The 21952-nt window shown below is 41.8% G+C and overlaps 1 protein-coding gene across 3 annotated transcripts in view; it reads left to right on the top strand.

Annotated features, from left to right (window-relative positions):
• Positions 1-6280: 6280 nt before the first annotated feature.
• The window catches only part of CCDC38 (coiled-coil domain containing 38), a 30396-nt gene continuing 14724 nt past the window's right edge, over positions 6281-21952 (top strand). Inside the window, exons 1-7 of one of the 3 annotated variants that reach the window (XM_079141594.1) lie at positions 6281-6415; positions 11790-11854; positions 14780-14943; positions 15047-15127; positions 17533-17678; positions 19704-19796; positions 21809-21866. In XM_079141594.1, the coding sequence (XP_078997720.1) occupies positions 6307-6415; positions 11790-11854; positions 14780-14943; positions 15047-15127; positions 17533-17678; positions 19704-19796; positions 21809-21866 (716 nt within the window). In that variant the 5' untranslated portion in view covers positions 6281-6306. Of the gene's footprint in view, positions 6416-10984; positions 11005-11788; positions 11855-12336; positions 12402-14779; positions 14944-15046; positions 15128-17532; positions 17679-19703; positions 19797-21808; positions 21867-21952 lie in introns of those variants that run through there. The other 2 variants (XM_079141595.1, XM_079141596.1) reach the window with 2 other exon arrangements.

Below are 21952 nucleotides of genomic sequence, written 5' to 3'. Positions count from 1 at the left end.
GAGTTCTGCTTACCAGGGACAAACTATAAACCCCAAAGGCATGCCCCCAGTGACCTACTTCCTCCAGCTACCCCCACCTGATTACAGTTACCACCCTTTTAATCCATATCAATGGATTATCCCATTGATTATGCTACAACTCCCACAATCAACCGTTCCACCTCTGAACAATTCTTGCATTTTCTTACATGTGAGCTTTTGGGAGACACCACAGATCTAAACCACAACACAGGACAGACTGTTCACTCTGGGATCTTTCCAGACCCACAGAAGATTGGAAAATTGTTTCATTTTCAGCGTCAGTGCAAAATTTCATCTGTGTTAGCAAAGTCTCAAAACTTTGACTATTCCGCAACCATTTGGACTTTTGTGTTATGCATCCATTGGTGTGGGATTAGTTCATAATATGATACATCCAGGAAATGAGATGCTAGGCAGCATCTTTTGGATAAGATGATTATATTTGAAGAACTCCTTAGTATTGCTAACTGGAAAAACTGGATGTAGAATGAGAGAAAGGTATATATTGGATGATGCTTTTTTATTAAAAGATTTAGATTACTTTGTCAAGAACTGTGAAGGGTCTAAGAGTTTCTCCTCCTCCCAAATTGTTAAGTTATCCAGTTTCATGGATGCCAAGAAGGGATACAAAACTTTTGGATCCGAGACAAAGGTCTATCACTCACAGCACAGTAGGCAGCATAGGTATTGATATATTCAGTACTAGTTCCCTGATATCCATGGCCCTATTTTTAAGATATATATTAATAATACATATGGACCTCTGAATCCATCAGAACCCATGAAGACTAGGGTCTTGATGGTAAATTACATCATGACAAAACCTACACACCTGATCTCTCGTCATCTGTCATTTGAGGTAGCCACCATGTTGAATCCTGTGTAGATTATTACTGGAGTTTTATTATTATCTTATCTCTCTGTAGTCCATATGTAGTCTTGAAGAAGACTTTTTTTTACTTTGGCTCAACTTTTTAAAAGGATAGCCTACAGACTATCATCTTTTTTCGAAAATTACTTATATTGTACATGGTGGTTCCTGCGTTTTGACCTCTGTGTATCACAGTGTGTGAAGAATCCACAGTTCATTTGTTGGCTCCCTGAGAGCACTTGAGTTGTTTTCAGCTTTGGTAAGGCAGAGGGCTGTGGCTTAGGTTGGAGTCTGATGCTCATCAGGAGCATAGGGTGATGTAGAAGGTTGAATGTGGTCCCCAAAAGATACGTTTGTGAAAACGTGAACTTGTTTAGAGAAAGAGCCTTTGCAGAAGTAATTGAGCAGGGATCCTGAGAGGAAATCATCTTGGATTTAGGATGAAATTGGCTCAAGTATTTATGGAGGCTAAGTCCCACCATCTGCCATCTGCAAGATGGAGACCCAAGAGAGTTGGTGGTGTAATTCAGTATGAGTCTGAAGCCCTGAGAACCAGAGGAACTGATGGTGTCAGTCTAAGTCTGGGTTCAAGAGGAGATGAGATGTCAGCTCAAACAGGGAGAAGGAAAAGAAAGAGCAAGTTCTTCCTTCCATGGCTTTTTGTTCTACTCAGGCCCTCAGTGGACTGCTTGATGTCTCCCCTCTTGGGGAGAGCAATCTGCTGAGTCTACTGGTTCAAATGCTAATCTGGAAACACTCGCACAGACACACTCAGAAATAATGTTTGACCTAGGCAGTCCTTAGTCTTGTCAATGCATAAAATCAGGCCTCATGGCCACCCGGCCCTGGGTTCCCTTGGGTCCTCAATCTCTGTCATCCTCTGTGAGGCCCCAGCCTATTCCATGCTCCTCCCTCCTCCCTCCTCCTCCTGTCCTCAGTTCCAGCTGCTGGACCTGCCCTCAGCTGTCTCTGCTCTACAGGATGACCAAGGCCTAGAATGTCCAGTGCTTCCAGGACATCTTTGAGCCTTACAGAGCCCCAAAGACCCAACCAGGGGGACCCCTGCTCTTTCCAGGTTTGGCCCCAGCCCAAGGGAAGGACTCTCCACCCAGCTAGTTCCTCTACCAGCTGGACGAGCCACACGTCTCTGAGTCTTCAACCTAATGGGTTTCACTTCCCTGCCAACCCACAGAATTACTCAAACAAGTTGGTCACATCCTGCTATGGGAACTTGGGGACACTCCCCACTCTTGTTACTACAAACCCTGCCCCCAACTCCGCCTGCTGTTTCACTCTGCTCTGGAATGCAGTCCCCTCACGTGGCCATGAGTCAAAGACCAGGGCTGTGCTGACGACTAATCAACTGCCCTCGGTCTCACCTGTCAAGTGCAGGGTGTCCTGTGCCTGGCCATCTTGTGTTGTTTTAGGCTTGGAGGTCCCTCCTTCACTGTAAGGGTGGACTGGACAGGACTGGAACCCTCATACTCCACGTTAAAACCAAGACCTCACTTGGTGATTTTCCCTCTCCCTAACCCATGACCCATCCAAACAATAAACAGAGCAAAACAAAACCAGCATGTCTGGGGCTTCTGTGATCGCGGGCACTGCGACCACGGGTCTTGCAATGGCCTCTCAGGCAGCAATGAAGTTCCAGTCCACAGCACAGGACAGCCACCCGGGGCCTCTCAATATATCCCAAAGCTGAAGCTCTGGACCAATTAAGCCAGAACCCCTGTTGACGCAGAGGAACCAGAGTGATTAAGGGCCAGAACCAAAGTTCCTTCATAGGTCCTTGACCGGCTTGGAAAAATTCAGAGACTTTTTTTTTTTTTTTTTTTTTTTTGGTGAGGTAGAGATGGAAGGGGTGAGGGGTGTGGAGTAAGGGGTTGGGCACCCTTTCTTTTTCTCTCTGATTTAAGGTGTCAACTCCAAGCTTCTACTATTCCTGGTCTTGGTTTGGGGTCTTTAAAATCAAGATTTCAGTCAGATGTGATTATGCAAGCCTGTAATTCCAGCTCCTAGGGAGACTGAGGCAGGAGGATCACAAGTTTGAGGCCAGCCTGGGAAATTTAGTAAAACCTGGTCTCAAAATAAAATTTTAAAGAGGGTTGGGGATGTAGCTCAGTGGTAGAACACCCCTGGGTTCAATCCCCAGCACCACAATAAATAAATAAATAATGTGAAAATCCCACAATGTCGGTCCCCAGCATCACACCTCCACGCAATGGAAATAAGGACACAGAAGGAAAGGCTTTTTGCCCTTTCAGATTCAATAAATAAAAACAAAAAGTCCATTCAGATATGTAGTTGGTTTTTCTATTTTTAATGATCAGCCTTCTTTTTTATTAAGTAAATAAATTCATGGTTTTTAGTGTTTTCACAGGTATATGCAGGCATCACCTTGGCAAATTTTAGAACATTTCATCACCTTAAAAAGAAACCCTGCATCCCTTGACCTCCAAACTCTAACCCCTATCCCTGCTCCATGCCTAGGCAACCACTAATCTCTCTTTCTCCATGACTGTGCCTATATGGTCATTTCATATAAATGAAAAGATACCCTATATGGTCCTTTGCTACTAGCTTCTCTTGCTTAACATAGTGTTTCCCAGTTTTATCCATGTTGCAATATATATTGTACTTCATCCCTTTTCAAGCCTAAATAATATTCCATCATATGGACATACCACATTTTGTTTATCATTTTTCGGTGTTGAACACTTGGGGTTTTCTTCTTCATTTTTTGTTTTTTGTAGGTTGTTTTTTTTTTTTTTTTTTTTTTTTTTGTACTGAGGATTGAACTCAGAGGTGTTTTACCACTGATCCACATCTCTAGCCCTTTTTAAAATTTTGAACTTTGTGATAGGGTCTTGCTAAGTTGCTTAGGGCCTTGTTAAGTTGCTGAGGTTGGCCTCAGCCTCTGGAGTCTCTGGGATCACAGGCATGCACCAGTGTGCCCAGCTGCATATACAAGTTTTTGTGTCAACATGTTTTCCTTTCTCTGGGATGTATGCCTAACGTTAGAATCGGCGAGGTATATGACAATGGTTTGACATCTTTAGAAACTACCAGATTATATTCCAGAATGTCTGCACCACGCTACATTTCCACCAGTGGTGTTTGAGGGTCCAGTTTCTCCACATCTTTACCAGCACTTGTTAATATCTTTGACTTTGTTTTCTAAGACTGTCTCATTTGGACTGAGGCTCTTCCTAAGGGGACTGGCGGTGTGCAAGCTGCAGTAGTGGAGGTTAAGGGTCACTGTGGGTGTGTCTGTAGTGGTGGGAAGAAACAGTATATTCACATTCTAAAATATGATACCATGATTCTGCTAAAGACCTACTTTTATTTTTATATTTTGGTACTGGGGATTGAACCCATGTACCCCTGAGCCAGGTCCCTAGCCCTTTTTGATTTTTCTTTTGAGACGGGGTTGCACTAGGGCCTCACTAAGTTGCTGAGGCTGGCCTGGAACTTGCAATCCTCCTGCCTCAGCCTCTAGAATCTCTGGGGTCACAGGTGTGCACCAACACACAGGGCAAGGCCTTTCTATTTTATCAACTCATTCCCCAAGGACTGCTTGTGCCACAGAAAACAGAGGATCTGTGGATCTTGCCCAAGAGATCCGGGTCCTGCACTCCAATTCCAGCTGGGGAGGCAATTTCTGTCTGCATCCCACTTTCTCGGAGATCCCTGCATCCCACTCACTCTACCCCAGTTGGTAGGAGTTTTATTGTTCTGGTCAACAGAAGAAGAAGAATAAATTTTTATTTCTTTTTTTTTTTTTTTCATCCAGATAAAGAAAAGGATGACTCAGTCAAAAAGGACAGACCTTATAAGATCTTTTTCAAAGATCTCTTTCTTTTCAAAGAAAATGAAATGGCAGCAAAGAAAAGGGTAAGCTTTCATTAAAATCACAATTAATGTTATAATTGTGTCCTCTTATCCATCACCCTTATGAATTTTTATGATGTTAGATATGGGGACTCACATGGTGTGTGCCCCACACTTCTGGGGAGACTATGTGAACAATCAGCCAAGCGACTCCCAGCACATGGCAGGGACATGCAAAGATCGCCACCTAATGGCAGAATGCAGATATGGCAACTACAACCTGCCCTACTTCACCCACTTGGGCTACCATTGGCCATGCATAAGATGATAGTGCTTGCTTGCTTGCTTTTTCAGCAGCAGGGATTGAACCCAGGGGTGCTTCATCACTGAGCCCACATCCCCAGCCCTTTTTATTTTTTATTTAGAGATTGGGTCTAACTTACTTAGGTTCTCGCTAAGTAGCTGAGGCTGGCTTTGAATACATTATCCTCCTGCCTCAGCCTCCTGAGCCCCTGGGATTACAGATGTGTGTCACCACACCCAGGTAATGCTTTCTTAGAGTTGACAGGCTACAGTAACCAAGACATGCAAAGGAAACACAGAGAAAGGCCAGCCCACTTTACTGGGGAGGAGAGAGAGGCTGGGGTGGTGGTGTGTAGGTAGACTTCACTGAAATAACTGGAGCAGAGTCTCCAAGACATCAACATTTGCCAAGGTGACATGGACAAGACAGTGTCTGTGTGTGCTGGGGAGCAGGGAGGAAGGAAGAGGGGATAAGAGGAGGAGGGGCACCATTTCAGAATCACCAGGTACAGAGCTAAGTCCCTGTGTGCCTTGCAGGGTAACTGTCACTGCGCAGGGTCACAGTTTACATTTCACAATACCTTTATTTTTATGTGGTACTGCGGATCGAGCCCGGGGCCTCAGGCATGCTAGGCAAACATGCTACCACTCAGCCACAACCCCAGCCCCACAGCTTACATTTCAGATTTACTTTCCTTCCTCCCAGAGCAAAGGTAACAGGACCTTCTTAGCCTCTGTTAGAATGAAGAAAATATCTAAAAATGCTCAGCAACTGGTTCATCTGTGAGTGATGGTTTCCTGCAGGTGTTGTATAGTTTGTGTTGAACTTAACCCAAAATTGAATTGTGAAAATAGGGTGAAATCAGAAGCCTCATTTTTTTTTAATGTCCACTGGAGAGTTCCATTTTCTCTCAAGTTTTTAATTTCATGGAATCAGCACTTGGGGCAAGACAAAATTGTGAAAATATATAAATAAATGCAGAAGGATATTTCCTAGTCTCGTATTTGTGAAATACAATTTTTTAAAAATTAATTTTTAAATATATTTATACTCAGTTTTCTGTAGGAAATTACACATTCCTTCAAAGATAAGAACTGAGGGTTGCTTGTTTAATGATAATATCTTTTATTTTATTAAACGGCATTTTTACATATGATCTCTATTTGAATACAAGATTATTTGGATATATTAAAAGTTCTTTTAACTTTGCACCTGGGCAGGAAAAACTTTTGAACCGTAGCATGAAGTCTACCAAAAGTCTACTTTTTCATCCCGAATGAAGAGTCGTTCACACCTGAGCCAAATAGCTGTTCGCTCTGACGGAGGAGATGGTCCATTTGGAAAATTTGGGTTAGATCCAATTCTTATTCTCAGATTAACGGAAGGTAAGTCTAAGTTACTCTGGAATTCAGAATATTGTTTTGAATATTATTGATTTCAAGCTGGGTGCTTTTCTGGAGATGAGAAAAACAAAGTATGCTAGCTTATAATTAGGGGGCAGTCTTTATAAATGGGAGTTGGGAGTTGGGAGAAATTCTATTTTAAAAAGAAAGCATATTTTTCCAAGAAGACTGTTACTCATTTTTATGACTCTCAGAAAGATAGTCACTGCCAAAATAATACAGTAATAAAATTGGCAAAGGTGAAAAAATATAAAACGCTGGCCATTCATAGTGAGTTTTATATGTAGAAATACAGAAGCTTTCTAAGAATGGAGTAGCTATAGAACTCATATATTCAGAACCAGGAAACTAATAGAACTAAATAAGCTTGCCTACTATTACCAAAAACATACCTGGCTTCATGGCTTTTGAAGGCAACATATTAAAATACTCCAAAATGATGGTAATTACTCTATGAAAGAAGGCAATCTGGGTATCATCAATGGCATGAATGTTCCCTACTTATCAGATCAAGAAGTGTATACAATGACAAATACTAAAATGATAGGGTCACAAAAACTTTTCCCCAAATGAATCTTTTCCAATTTTTTAAATTAAAAAAGAATTTAAGGAAGGAAGGATGGACAGAGAGACATATATCAAGTGCCCAGGATTGGGCACAAAATTTTTTTTTCTCTGGCTCCCAAAACCTTTTCATTTTCCAAATTATGAACAGAAAATCTTGAGAGAATAAGAAAAACTACTTAGAAAAGGACTCTGAATTCAATAATCAGAACAGAAGCCATGGACGTTAGTTTTAGTCAGCTTCTTAGGGCTGTGATTGAAATACCAGGACAAGAAAAGCTTTCTAAGGAGAGAAAGTTTGTTTTGGCTCACAGTTTTCAGAGACTCAGGCGATAGTGAGCTGACTCCATTTCTCTGGGCCCAAAGTGAGGTAGAACGTCATGGAAGATGTGTGTGGCAAAGGAAGCTTCTCAGGTCCTTGTGGCCAGGGAGCAGAGAGAGCAAGGGGAAGGGCCAGCAGGAAAGATGTAGCCTTCCAGGGCTACCCCAAGCAACCTACCTCCTCCAGCCACACCCCACCTGCCTACAGTTATCACTAAGAATGACTGGTTAGGTTACGGCTCTTATAATCCAATCATTTTCCTCTGACTATTCCTCCATTAACATAGGAGTTTTTGGGGAACATCTCATATCCAAAGCATAAAGCCAGGCTAAATGGTTTAGAAAACCTGATAGGTGCATATATAATTGTATGAAATTGTGGCAAGCAATGCCGGAGACTTCACAAGTTCTTGGGCATGTCTAAGTCTTATTTTGTATCTCAGAATTTGCCTCTGTAGAATGGTAAACTCGGGACACCAAGGGCATTTAAAATGACATGTGACAGGTGCGGTGGCTCATGCCTTTAATCTCAGCAGCTTGAGAGGCTGAGGCAGGACCCTGTCTCTAAATATGATACACAATAGGACTGGGGATGTGGCTCAGTGGTTGAGTGCCCCTAAGTTCAATCCCCAGTACCTGCCACCACAAAATGACACGTGGCATGTGATAGAAAGAGTTCTGCATGGAGTGACTGATTTCAAGAATCCTTGCCACTACAGTAGTTCCAGAATAACTAGGGGAATGTAGCTGGGAAGACAACCTGATTCCCCACCATCACTGTTTAACAAAGACGTTGCTGCTCTCTTAGCCACAGGGTAGACTCTTCAACAAAGGAAATGGTGAAATGAGTATTGTCCAGGGTGTTAGCACAAAAATACTGGGCAGGACACTAGCCTCACGAGTCATCTCAGCTGTTTATTGGGGGGGGGGGGGGGGGAAGGATGAAATGGTGCCCGTGGACCCACTCTCCTGGTGGCAAATGAACCACGGTAACAAAGAAAGGGACTGGGTTTATATAGGTTATTCTGCAGGGTGGTCTAGTGAACACATCCGTTTGCTCGGACACTCAGGGATGTGGCCTTATGGTCAAGGTCTGTGGACAGTCTGGAGAGGATCTACTTTGGAGGAGATTAATGCCTCCCAGAGACTGTTTCTTTTAAGGGTGATAAAATGCCTCCTACCTACCTGCAGCTGGCTGGCGCCTGGAAGACATTTGTCCTGGGAGATGAATCTGTCAGTGCATGGCCTTCATTTTTACTTCCTCCTTTTCAGGTCTCATTATCTTGGGGATTTTTCGTTCTCCATATCCATTACAGGGCAATCTGGGCTCCCTCAGCAATGGAAGCAGGGTTGTCCATTTGTGCCGATTGTACAGATGAACCATTTGGACTCTTAAAGAAATCTCCCTCTGACTATTTCCAATCAGGAGTTGATCTGAATGATACTGCTACCTTATGCTCCCTGCCTGAATTCAGATCGAAAACAAACCTACATGATGGTAATAATATTAGTCAGCAACCCCATTTGGGCAGCATAGGTTATTTTATGTCTGTGTACTCAATAGCGGCAAACTGCGAAGTCACCAGCAAAGGAAGTCCACAGGCAACTCCGTGTCATGGACAGATCATCTGCCCATATGGCAGAAGTGCCATTTCCTCTCTATGCGACTGGCAACCTGACTTTGGTTTTACCCTCAAAAGGCAGCACTGAATGGCTTGCTCAGTGGCAATGCTCCATAGTCAGATCTCTCAGACTGCTCTTCACATCTGCAGTGAGTGACTGAGGTGCTCTGGGGTCGAGGGACACTAGCACTTTGAGGAGAGCATTATCATCTGAGTTCTCTTGGTTCAAAGATCTTGTCTGATAACTAGAATAGCCAAAATGGGAAACCCACAATTATGAGTCTAATTAAATTGGAAGGATAAAATTCCATTGGCCCCGGCAATCAGTTACCATGTTAACGTAGACTGAGCTAATTTTTAATAAGTTGATAGTACATAATTTTTTTAGGATGTGGACATTTATTTTCCACTGGGCTGGCCCATCATAAGTGACCAAATGAAAGCTAAAGTGAGCACTTTCATTTTTTTCCCATTAAAAATGTTTGAATATACTGAAGCTGAGTTTAACTGAATAAATATGGGGGTCCAAGCACCATATTATATATCATGAGGATGCAATATACCAGATCCATTATGTGGACAATTCTACAGGGAAATCCACCAGGTTTCTTGAACAAATGAATGGTATGGGAAAAAGTTAGTAAGGGGGATTCATATGTACCTGAGGTGGCTGTTAAGAAGAAACTCTGGGAGCCATGCCCATCAGTTAATCTTTGTTTAATTTTAATTTTTTTGGTGGCGGGTAAGGGGTACTAGGGTTTGAACTTGGACATTCAACCACTGAGCCATATCCCCAGCCCTATTTTGTGTTTTATTTAGAGACAGGGTCTCACTGAGTTGCTTAGCACCTCACTTTTGCTGAGGCTGGCTTTGAACTCATGATCCTCCTGCCTCAGCCTCCCAAGCTGCTGGGAGTGTAGGTGTGCACCACCACACCTGACTAAATTTTAATTTTTTAAGATAACACTTTTTAAGATAACTTGAAAAATTTAACCCAATCTGGCTATGGGATCACATTAAGGAATTAGTTTTGTGAAGGGTAAGAGTGGTATTATGGCCATGTTTTAAAACTTGTCAGGAGGTGTCCATACTATGGTACTCATGTGGTGAAATGATCCAGGGGTGTTGATTTTCTTTAAAATATTCCAGTGAGGGGAAGAATTGAGGAGGGGATGACAGATGAGATTGGCAAATGGTTAATAATGTTGAGGTAGCCGATAGGTCCAAGGCGATGCATTAGACATCTCAACTTTTATGAATGTTGGAGATCTCCATTATGTAAAATAAAAAGAAAAAAGTATTGAAAAAATAAACTGTGCACTAAGCACTGATGACTTTGATATGCATTTATTTAATCCTCCACAAAATGCTGTTAGATACTTTGGCCTCCTCCTTGCATTGGATGAAATAGTTCAGTAAGGTTGAGTCACCTGCAATCTCCAAGCGAATGCAGAATTCAATGTGTGGGTGGCTCCAGAGTTTGTTTGTTACCACCCAACCAATGCTTATTAATGACTGAAATAATCATCATTGCCATCAGTATTGACCTTGAAAAGTTAAATGATTCCTCATTCTAAGTGCATTGTTTTTAATAGCAGCTAACAATTGTTGGGAAATTGCTATCTGTTTTATGATCTATTGCTTCATTTTCTTCTCCCAACACCATTATGAAATAGTCACATTCCTATATAGGCTAAGTTATGCTTTGGTAATTAGTCACTTCTAAATTTCAGTGGCTTCTAGTCCCAGAGATTTAATTAACTTTTCAAGTTTGGTATTTTTTTTCCTGGTTCTTCTGCTGTAGGAACAATCCCTGTCTATGATGTTGCTGGGGTTACAGCAAAGGGAGAAGGAGAGAAATGGGTGGTGGTTCCTGAAGCTTCTGCTTGGAAGCAACATAGAGCATGTCCATGCCCACTCCCTGGCCTAATCGAGTCAGTGACAACCTGACATCAAGTGGGCGGGGGATAATCCCCTCCCAGAAAAGCAGCTGATATCTGAGTAATACAGTCTACCATATTAGTATCCTCATTGGACAGATGAGGAAACTGAGGTGCAGATAGGGTGAGTACTTTACACATGTTCCCCCAGTGAGTTAGTGAAGGCTCCATGGGACCTCAGGACCCCAGGAAGAGATTAGACCTCCTGATGCTGCACAGGCTCAGTGGTCACTCAGGAAATATTATTTTATTTCCACTTCTACTTATGTTGTATTGAGAGACTTTATTCTGTGTCATGTTTATTGGTTTTCATGAAACAAACATTGAAATGCAGTGTATGTATAAATTTCCAAAATGAAGAAAACTTGAAGGGAAATTTTTTGGTATTTTCTGTTTAATTTGATGATGGTAAAATTATCGTACTATAAATTTGGTTTGGGGTCCCCAAAAACATTTTGCCTGAGGACTCTGTATGCCTAGAATGTCTACGCATAAGATTTACATCAATTGAGTCTTATTTTGTGCAACCCAGGTTTGGAAGACCTATCCTGAGAGACATGTCCCCTCTCTCTACTGCTTGTTAGCCATGAGATCTGGGACCAGGGTTTTGACATCTCTAAGCTTCAGGACACAGGATGAGACAGCAGTAAATAGCTGACTCAGGTTGTTGTTAGGATTAAATGTTATATTTTAAGTGTTTAATAAAGTTCCCGGACCATAAGTGGGAATAAAAGAAATGGTAGCTACTATTATTAATTGTCATTTTGGTTAGGAAAAGTTTTTTGGAAGTTATAGTGTTTTAAAAACAATATCTACACACTATATGTCATAACTTATACTTTCATTCCACATATAACATCTTTGAAAGATAATGTACTAAATCCAAGTCTATTTCAATTTTCTTTACAGGACCAGATGCAAAAAGGTCTCTTCATGAATTTATTAATGACCAGAGAGACAGGTTTCTGCTTGAGGTAGTAAAAATAATTTCTTTCTCCCTGGAGCCAAATAGAAGACTTCCTGCATAGCATTGCTAGATATTTACCTTAAATACCTGTATTTTTCCATTACTTGTCACAAATCATTGACTGAACAGATCAGTTCATTTCTACATTCATTCATTTAAAAAATGTTTATTGAGTGCCTTCTGTGTGCCAAACAGTGTAGAAAACAAAGACTTGGCCTTCAGAGGAGCCTGGAATCCTTACAGCTTTGACTATACCCACTTTTGCCAGAAGGACATGCCAGATCCCCATGGGAGAAGGTCTTATAAAAATAACAGAGGCTTTATCCTACCATCAAAAACCTTTAGCCAGCAGGCTATATAAATGAAAACATGATTATTTAATATTGTCCTGTCCATATTCATTTACCACAAATGAAGCAGAGACACCAAACATTTAACAATGGGAGATAATTCACAAAAGAAATTAATTGAATGTAGTTTACTCTTCAGCTGTTAAGTGTCTAATGCTCTGGAGGAAGATCATCTGCCTTTATTAGGGTCTTTGATGTGAATGAGTAAGTGAACTCGTACTTAACTTTTCATAACTTCCCATCACACATTTTAGAACATAAACCACTTGACTGCCAACTGCAGTCAACGCAAAAGATTTCACCTGAAGTTATAAATATAAACCTGATGCCTTTGTTTGTTTAATTATTATTTTCTGGGTGTGATTTGGACCTTTATCATAAAATAATACTGACATAACTGACATCCAGGGCAGTTGATAGATTTGCCAGAATTATAGGTCATTTGTATTAAATGTGCCTCATTCCGTTTCTTTACTATCTCCTCCTTTCCTCACAACCAGTTTGGTGACTCCCAAAGTGACTTAGTGGAATCCCTTTATCAAAAAGACTTGTATGTAGTTTTTTAAAAAATGACTTTGTCCAAAGAAAGTCTGGCTTTACTCTTGACTTCCAGCCATTATAAATAAGAATGTCTTTCTTTAAGGTGAGGCTGGTCACATCTGACAGTCTTAACGTGACTGACAGAAAAACCAACAATGTGACTTAAAGTGGGGGCTTTGGGACAGAACTGGGGACTGAAGGCTGATCAACCATGTGGTCTATCAGTGAATCACGTCCATCTAATGAAGCCGCAGTGAAAACTCTGGACACTGAAACTCAGTGGAGCTTCCCTAGCCGGCGACACTGTGTGCTAAGGATGTATAGATGCAGGGAGGGTAACGCATCCTGATTCCAGGGACAGGGGATCCTGGAAGCTTTGCGATTAGAACCCCCCATACCCTACCTGATGAGTCTCTTCCTGTAGCTGATTTTAATCTGTATTCTTTCCTTGTATTAAACTGTGCCTATGAGTTTTGTGAATCCTTCTGGAAAATCACCCAAACTGAGGGTGTTTTGAGGAACTCCTTGAACTTGAACTTGGTGTCAGAAGTGAGGGCAGTCTTGGGTTATGCCCTTAAATTTTGCAGTTTCACTACTTCTGAGTCACTTATGATAATTTTCGAAAAATGGATTGGCTTCATGGCATCTTTCCTTCTTTGTTTCTTCCATCTTTTCTTCATTCCTTTGTTGTCCGCATGGATGGTTGTGGTGGCTTCTGATCCGCAGCCTCCTCCTACTTTTGTTCCCTAGAGCCTCTTCTCCACAGTAGGAAGATCATGCCCCTCATTGGCCGAAGCCCTGGCCGCCCGATGGGTTCTTGGCTCTCGGAGCTTGCTCCTCCCTCCTTCCCTTGCTCACTCCTCCAGCCACAGTGGCTCCTTGCTGCTCCTGAGACACACCTTGCTGAAGGCCGCTCCACTGGGGGCTCTTCCTTTCAGAGGGACCATTTCGCCACAGATTTCCCTTCTTCACCTCTTGTCCTCTGGCACTTGTTTCTCCTTTTATCAACTCTTCCTCTGTCACAATGGACGCTCCATAAAAGCGATTATGCTTATTTTGTTCACCACTCGATGTGCTTAAAACAGTTCTGGCACACAGTAGGTACTCTATAAATCCTTGATGAGTAAATTAATGAATGAAATCTTTTCATTATGAATTTGGAGGGTCTTATTATTGGTTGTAATTTCCTAAAATTAACTCATTTCTTCTTCTTCTTCTTTTTTCTTTGGTACTAGGGATTGAACCCAGGGGTGCTCAACCTCTGAGCCACATCCTCAGCCCTTTTAAAATATTTTATTAGAGATAGTGCCTTGCTAAGTTGCTGAGGCTGGCTTTGAACTCGGTGATCCTCCTGCCTCAGCCTCTGAAGCTGCTGGGATTACAGGCATGTGCCATTGTGCCTGGCAAATTAACTCACTTCTAAATTTTAAGTTCATGCATATTATCACATACATGGCTTTGTTTTATAATCCATTTTTCATGTGTGGCATTAGAAACCCCAAACATATTCTTATATTCTGTACCAAAAAAAATAGGTAGATATCAAATTGTCCTTGGGGATCCAAGCAGGCCCCTTTGGGTCCGGTTAAAGGACATGGAGAAATACCTGCCTGGCACGGTGGGGTTGACAGTGCTACCTCCCATGGTCTTTCCTACTGGAGGAGAAGCTGGTAGCCTTTGTGGCTTTAGACAGGCCAGTTTCCTGATCTCCAGAAAGAATGGGAGTGTAATAGGATGGCTCTGCTCTTTGGAGACATAGGCAGCAGCTATTTTTTTTTTTTGTGGGGCACAGCTATTTTGGTACAGCACAGTCTTTTCATAAAAGTAAATGAGAAGAATTCCTCTCTCTTGTGCCAGTCCCTCAAAGTAACATTCCTTCATGAAATAAGAGCTGTTACCCCAAGATTTGGACACACTGTTATGTGTGTCCAAACAATCACTTACCGTATAACTTATTTCCCTCCCTGTATTATGAGACTGTCGAAATGTATTTGAAATGTGTGCTAATGTTCTTGACGGATTTTCATTTTCAATATTCCTAGTATTGTCTGTCGACCAAAAGAAGCACAATTAAAAAGTTTGAAAAACACATAGCAACAAAGGAAAGACAACTTAGAAAGGCAGAAAAAAAGCTCGAAGATGATGCAATGGCCTTTGAGGAGTTCCTTCGAGAAAACGATCAGAGATCTGTAGATGCTCTCAAAGTGTTAGTGTCTTCACTCTGGACAAATCCTGTTCCCCACTTTGACATTATTTCTCAGAAGACAACACAACCCAAAACAAACTGACGAATCTCTGTTACTTTTCAGTGCAGCACAAGAAACTCTAAACAAACTCCAAATGACAGCAGAGCTAAAGAAAGCCAGCACCGAGGTACAGGCCGTGAAGAGGTGAGGACAGGCACCATCTTCTCATTTTCAAATTCTCACCTCCCACTGGAAACTGCTCATGGCTGGCTAGACCTAAGTGGGAGCAATCCCTATCCACTGATGATTTTATAAGTGTGAACAGATTTAAAATCAGCAAGCTGTCAGTGAAGGACTGTATCTTCCTGGGCATCAGTACTGGCCACTCTCTGAAAAAGTTCTCTAACTTGTAGACACAGAAATAAAGAAAATAGTTGAAAAGAAGCAAACCAATGTTAGAAGTAAACAATAAATTATCTTCTAAGTGCCTTTTCTTTTCTGCATCTTAGGACATATTTCCCTACTTTTTAATACCTCCAAAATTAGGACTCATTTTACAATTGCCCTACAATTATAATTGATAGTGATTTTTATATTTGTACTTAGTAGAATCTAGCATTGCTATTAAAAGTCAAGATCTATAATGAGAAAAACTATAGGAGCAGGAGTTGAGATTAATATTATTGCACAGTCCACTTAAAAAAATTTTTTTTTCCTTTTCGTTATACATGATAGTATACTGTATTTTGACATATTATACATACTTTTTTTTTTTTTTTTCCTATCAGGAATTGAACCCAGGGATGCTTAACCACTGAACCACATCCCCAGCCTATTTTATTTTTATTTTTTTATATTGAGACAGAGTCTTGCTAAGCTGCTCAGGGCCTCACTAAGTACTAAGGCTATCTTTGAACTTGTGATCCTCCTGTCTCAACCTCCTGAGACACTGGGATTACCTGTCCACCACTCTTTTTGAACCTGTATATTTCCTTGTATAGTCAAGGAAACTTGCTTGAACTAAATTTGAAACATCTGAAAAATTTCTGTCACCATCCTGGGACACTAATTTCATGATCAAGAAGACACTATAGTTTGGGTATCAGGTAACACTAAACTTTGTCTTTTTTCTTTTTGATAACTGGATGTTCCTCTTTCTCTGGGGACCTCATTCTAGACTTGTAATATCCTATACATTTTTTGGAAGGAGGGAAATAACTTGTCTAAAATGCCTCCAATGAACTGGACTGGTAGCTTCTTTGAAACCAAGTACACTAACGATATGTTTCAAACTCATTCTGGTTACAGCAGCCTCTTCTATTTCAGTTGAAGTTACTCCAAAATGGAGAATCCCTTCCCTCCTTCACCCTGCAGTGTAATTAGAATAGTCTACCTATTTAAAGGATATTTGTGGAACGAGAGTCACAGCCTTTATGTTTGTATAAAGCACTGCATTCCTGCACAGTGGCCACCTAATGACACTCTCCAAACAGCCCTGCCAAAGCACTTTCTTATAGCTTCTGTGTCTCCTCGTTCTAGAAAGGTGCAAAAGATAATGGAAGCAAGCTTGGGACTGAGCCAGGGATCAGGCCCTCTTCCTGTTTGTGGGCAAGATGGCCTGAGGAGGTCTTCCACGAGGTTGGGCTGGGGACATATTTATCAAGGGAAAAGGAAGCCTTTGCAAGGAAGCTATGTAATGTCAGCCAACTTTCACTCTGTGTTCCTTGTGGCACATCCGGGAGGATTCCTATCCAAAAGGTTAAGCCGTGGTAGAGAAAAAGGATCCCATGATCCTCCAGCTATTGAAACATGAGCTAGCCATTTGCCCATCTTCCAAAACCCTCTCACAGCAGGGCTGAAGGATGTCTCTGACAGATAAAGAATAGAAGCCGAGGATATTGATAAGATGCAGTATCAGTAGGGTGCCGATGGGGGTCTGAATAAGGAAGGCTCAGAAAGATCATCTCCTTTTCACCCTGGCCGTCCTTCCTTATTTTACATCTTGTCTCCTTGTCCCTTTTGTGGCATGACTGTGATAAAGCTTCAATGTGAAGCTGGAGCTTTCGTCCAGGTCTCTAGGTATTGTTGGCAAGAGCTTGGGCATTGGAGTCAGAGGGACCCAGGTTTGAGCACTTGCTCTGGTGAGCACAGGGTGACTTGCAAAGTCATCCATTCCACCTTCCAAAAGTTGGTGATAATAATCCCTAGCCTTCTGTACTTAGTGGAGGATGAAATTTTGTCTGTAGTGCATCCTGTGAATTGCCTCTTAAAGCGTGAGTATCCTTTCTTCCCCTTACGTGCCTTTTTTTTTTTTTTTGGCTAGCTTCTAATTTATCTGTCTAAAGTGTAATGTGTTTCCCCAGAAATAAGCAGAGAAAGATTGTCATCAGCTTAGTGAGAATCACTGGTCAAGTTCGATTCAGGTGACATTCCCATAGGTTTCTTTCTTCTCATATCTTATTGAAGCCTATATTTTTATGGCTATATGTACAGTTCTTTATAAGTACATTATTAGCTACATAATCAAGATAATGAATTTTGTGAAATATTTTTAATGTATATGCTTTTACACAGATACATGTAACCATATCTTTGTTTCTTTTGAGTAGTGAAATAGCAAAAACAGAATTCCTCCTTAGAGAGTACATGAAATATGGATTTTTTCTACTGAAATTGTCTCCAAAACAGTGGCAAATCCAGCAAGCACTAAAAAGCTCATCAAAAAATAATACCATCATTCCAAAAATATTAAGAAGTAAGTTACATGTTTTTTTGTTTGTCTGTTTTTGGGGTTTTGTTGTGGTTGTTGTTTTTTTGTTTAGTGCCAGGGATTGAACCCAAGGCACTTAACAACTGAGTCACATCCCCAGCCATTTTTGTGTTTTATTTAGAGACAGGGTCTGGCTGAGTTGCTGAGGGTCTCACTAAGTTGTTGAGGCTGACTTTGAACTGGAGATCCTCCTGCCTCAGCCTCCCAAGCCACTGAGATGGGCATGAGCCATTGTGCCATCACATGTTCTGAATTTTAATTAAGTCAATACTCTTGATTCTAAAATACTCTGCTTCAATGTTTGTTGTTTGTTTAAATAATTGGGATTTTAGAAACAAAATCTGGACAAGGAGTCCCATTATCTTTGTTACTATTTATTGTTAATTTGGAAACTCGGGTTAATTTCAGATATAAAGCAATAAAAATAAATACATGGAAAAAGAGAAAATACTTATCATTTGCAGATGATATGATACACTAGAAACCCTCCCTAAAAATTCAGACTATTTATTATGAAAGAATTCTATAAAGTGAATACAAAGTCAATTATACACATTAATCTAAATAGACTTAAATGATTAGAAACTATACAAGAAAATTAAATCCAAGAAAACACATACAACTTTAATGTGTGCAACCTGGATATTTGATAAATATGAAAATATGTCATATTTTTGGACAGGAAGACTGATATTCTAAAATTACCGATTTTTCTGAAATGAATGTATACTTTTCATGGAATTGTAATTAAAATGTTACCACAAATTAACCCAAGGAGTTGGGTTTGGGGGTGGGGAGAACTTTACACAATAACTCTGAGGTTAATATGGGAGAAAAAAAAAGAAACCAATTTTGAATTAAGATTATAAGGAAGCCAGGAGTGGTGGGGCATGTCTGTAATCCCAGTGAGTTGGGAGGCTGAGGCAGGAGGATTGCAAGTTCAAGTCTAACCTGGGCAACTTAGCAAGTCCCAGCTTGTTTCAAAATAAAATAAAGGGCTGGATGTAGTTCAGTAGTAAAGTGCCTGTGGGGTCAATCCCCAGTACACAGTGGGGGGAAAAATAATGGGAGTTTACTAATCCTTTAAAACAGAGCCACAGAGTCAATGATTAGAATACATGCTATTGGCATTAGGAGATCGGCTTCAATGGGACTAGAAATAGACCCCATAACATAGAAGGATTTAATAAGTGAACAAAAGGGAACCACTAATCAAAACGGAAGACTTGCACTTCCAGTAACATTAGAGTAACCAGGACAGTCTTCCCTTCCTGCCTGCAAAAAGATTTCAGGAACTGGACAAATGTTGAGAGACAAGAGTTTTCAGATACTGGCTATCAAGCCGCAAGCAGAGTGCTCCCTGGGAGAGGCCATCCAGGTGACCACACAAGGAGACAGGTGAGGCGCAGGTGCAGCCCAGCAGAGAACTGAAACCGGCAAACTACAAACCAGGGACAACTCCTTGTGCAGAGAGCTGGTTGTTAGATGCTTCCCAGCACACCCCTGGAAGCTGCTCTGCACTGTTCACGCATCTCTGTGCCAAGTGTGAGTTAGTGAGACAGTTTGGGAGGCGCTGAGCCAGGTGATGACACGTGGTTAAAGTTTTGACCAAGACAGACAACAATCAGAAAAAAAAATGGAGAATTACTTGCATTCGACAGCTTACGATTTAACCCCTCAGACTAGTCATCTAAATAGAGGCTGTTCAGAATTCCGTGGGCCTCTGTTCAGAGGTGTCGATAGCTAACCGTGGGATTTCAGGATTTATAGACTGACCCTGGAAATGGTGACCTCCTAGTGCCCCAAAACTCTGTTCTCATTCCTCTGCCTACTGCAGAGACCATCCCTGACCATTTGCTCAGTATCTTTACTGGTTACCTTGTCACCATCTTTTATTTCTGTCCCTGGATGTTTTTATAATAACTGTACCTTCTCACTGAGACAAAGCTCTTGTTCTCAGAAATGTTTCTCCCCTTCTTTCTCTCTCTCCTCTTTATTTTCTATTTCTAGATGCCTCGCTGGGCTCAAACAAAAGAGAGGACAGCATCGATGTGGGAGAGACATTAGCTTCAGATGACTATTCTACGGCAAGAGGGAGCCAAGGTAAAAGTCAAGATGTGCAACTTCACTCCCTAAGTAAAACCAGAGAACATGTCCCCATCCAAGTGGAGGACTCAAGAGCTCACTGGAAAATAGAGATTGTCCCCATCATCCTTATCCTGGGAAGCCAGGAGTTCTGTTCTCTCCAAGGTTATCACAAAACTCAGAGAGGTGCCCAGGTGAACCAGTCGTCCCCTGTGTGACCCTCACAAGAGGTAGGGCAGGCTCCCTCATTCCTCGGGTTTAGGTCTGCTCTCTGGCAGTAATAGCCCCACCCCCCCCCACCCCCCACCCCCAGGGCTCAGAAAACCAAGCCAGTTGCAACCAAGTGACTGTGCTTGGCCAGTGACTTGGGGAAGTCACTCTTGGGGGAAAAACAGAGGCAGCGACACCATGTCATGGTCATTTCCCAGAACTCTTTCAGGCCCCTTCTGGGGAATTGGCTTTCCTTTCTTCTTGTTCCACCATAGCTGCAGGCCAGAGATTTGAGTCTAAGGTTTTAAGATTGTTTATCTTGGCAGCCAACATTTGAAAATTAGCAGATACAATGAAAACATCTGGATTTCTATATTCTCTTGAAAACCACAAGACATGAAGTCTAGGGTCAAGGTGGGAACTTCTCCACGAAAGGGGTTCTCCCTCTCTGGTGGGCTTAGTCCCTACTAGACCCCCGTCCCTCCTGTACCTGCCCCATCCTATAGACTTTTGAGTGTGTGATCCCCCAGTACTGGCTGACTCTGGTGACTCCTTTTCTCCTTTATCCTGGTACCAATCAGCAAGTGTATTTAGTGATCCAGTAAAGTCAATTTACCTGCCCAGAAATGACCCTGGTTTGAGCAGGATGCCTGTACATTCGGTCAGCTGATTGGAAAAGGCAATTCTTTTGGCTCATGAGGCCAGTTTGGACTTCTCCTATTTAGGACATGTTACTTTGCCTGTTGGGGAATCTGGAGTAAGGCTCTGGGATAGGGGGCAGAAGGAGTAAGTGGTGGCATCGATGTTCTCTTCCCTTTAAAATCTTGAGTATAGACGTTGCTAAGTTTAAATAACACCACTTAGCGATATTTTGAGTAACGTGTCCAGCATCACCTGAAAGCTAAGGCAGTGATTTGTGATGGTGGTGGGGTCCTTCTTCCACTCCCCCCCACACCTTCCCTTCGCTCACCATGGAGGCATACAGTGTGTGTCAAGACCTGACAAGAAGGTGGATGTGACATAGTTATGCATCCAGGAGCACAAAATACAGTGGGGCAGGTGACATAGTACAGATAGCAGTGAAGGCTCTGGGGCAAAAACTCAATGTGTGACATCTTCTAAAGACATTAAGAAGTCTTTTTAGGGAAGGTTAGATTTGAGCTGAGCTTTGAAAAATGAATAGAAGGAGCTTTCCAGGTAGAAGGTGGAATACTGAGGCCCTTCTGGGCTTCAAGGCAGAACAGCAGGAAGAGGGATGAAGGGCAGGGAGACCTGGGACTAGTGAATGAAGAGACTCAAGACCCTTTATGGCCACTTCTTACTTTGAGACCAGGCTTGGGCCCAAACCTCCATGTGGGGGAACAAGCATGCACAGGTGTGGGGAAACAAGTGCCCAGGGGCCTTGTCTGTGGCTTGGGGGGATCCCTCCACCAGATAGTGTGAAGCACACATCATTTTTACTTTCACATATATATATATGTGTTTTAGGTAAAAATGGAAGCATGATGAATATTTTATAATTTCCGCCCCCGTCTGTGGCTTTCAGTTGTCATAGCCTACTTCTGACAATCCACTCCCCCTCCATCCCGGCCACTGTGCCTTTGATTGAATAATTAGGCTTGGAGCCCAATTTCAATAGAATAAAAGAGCTCCATTTTCTATATGATTATCTTTCTGATAATAAAATCATGTTTAAAAATAAGAAGTAATGGGCATATCTGTGCAGAAAATGAATACCTTCCACCAAACTCATTTCTAATTACATGCTATTTCTTTTCCCATCACCAATGGCATGGACTTCATCTGACCATCCGGAACAGGAAAGTCCCGCAAGAAGCCCACCCTCAACCCCGAGCCTAGGAAATCATCCTTGACAAAGTACAGTGCATACTTGATTAACTCTCTTGGAAACTGAATTGTTCTTGAAAATAACTTTTTAGCCTTCCCCCAACATGGAGACCATG

This window comes from Sciurus vulgaris (assembly GCF_902686455.1).
Source record: "Sciurus vulgaris genome assembly, chromosome: 5".
Taxonomy (NCBI): domain Eukaryota; kingdom Metazoa; phylum Chordata; class Mammalia; order Rodentia; family Sciuridae; genus Sciurus; species Sciurus vulgaris.
This window is presented reverse-complemented; position numbering and strand designations above follow the sequence as displayed.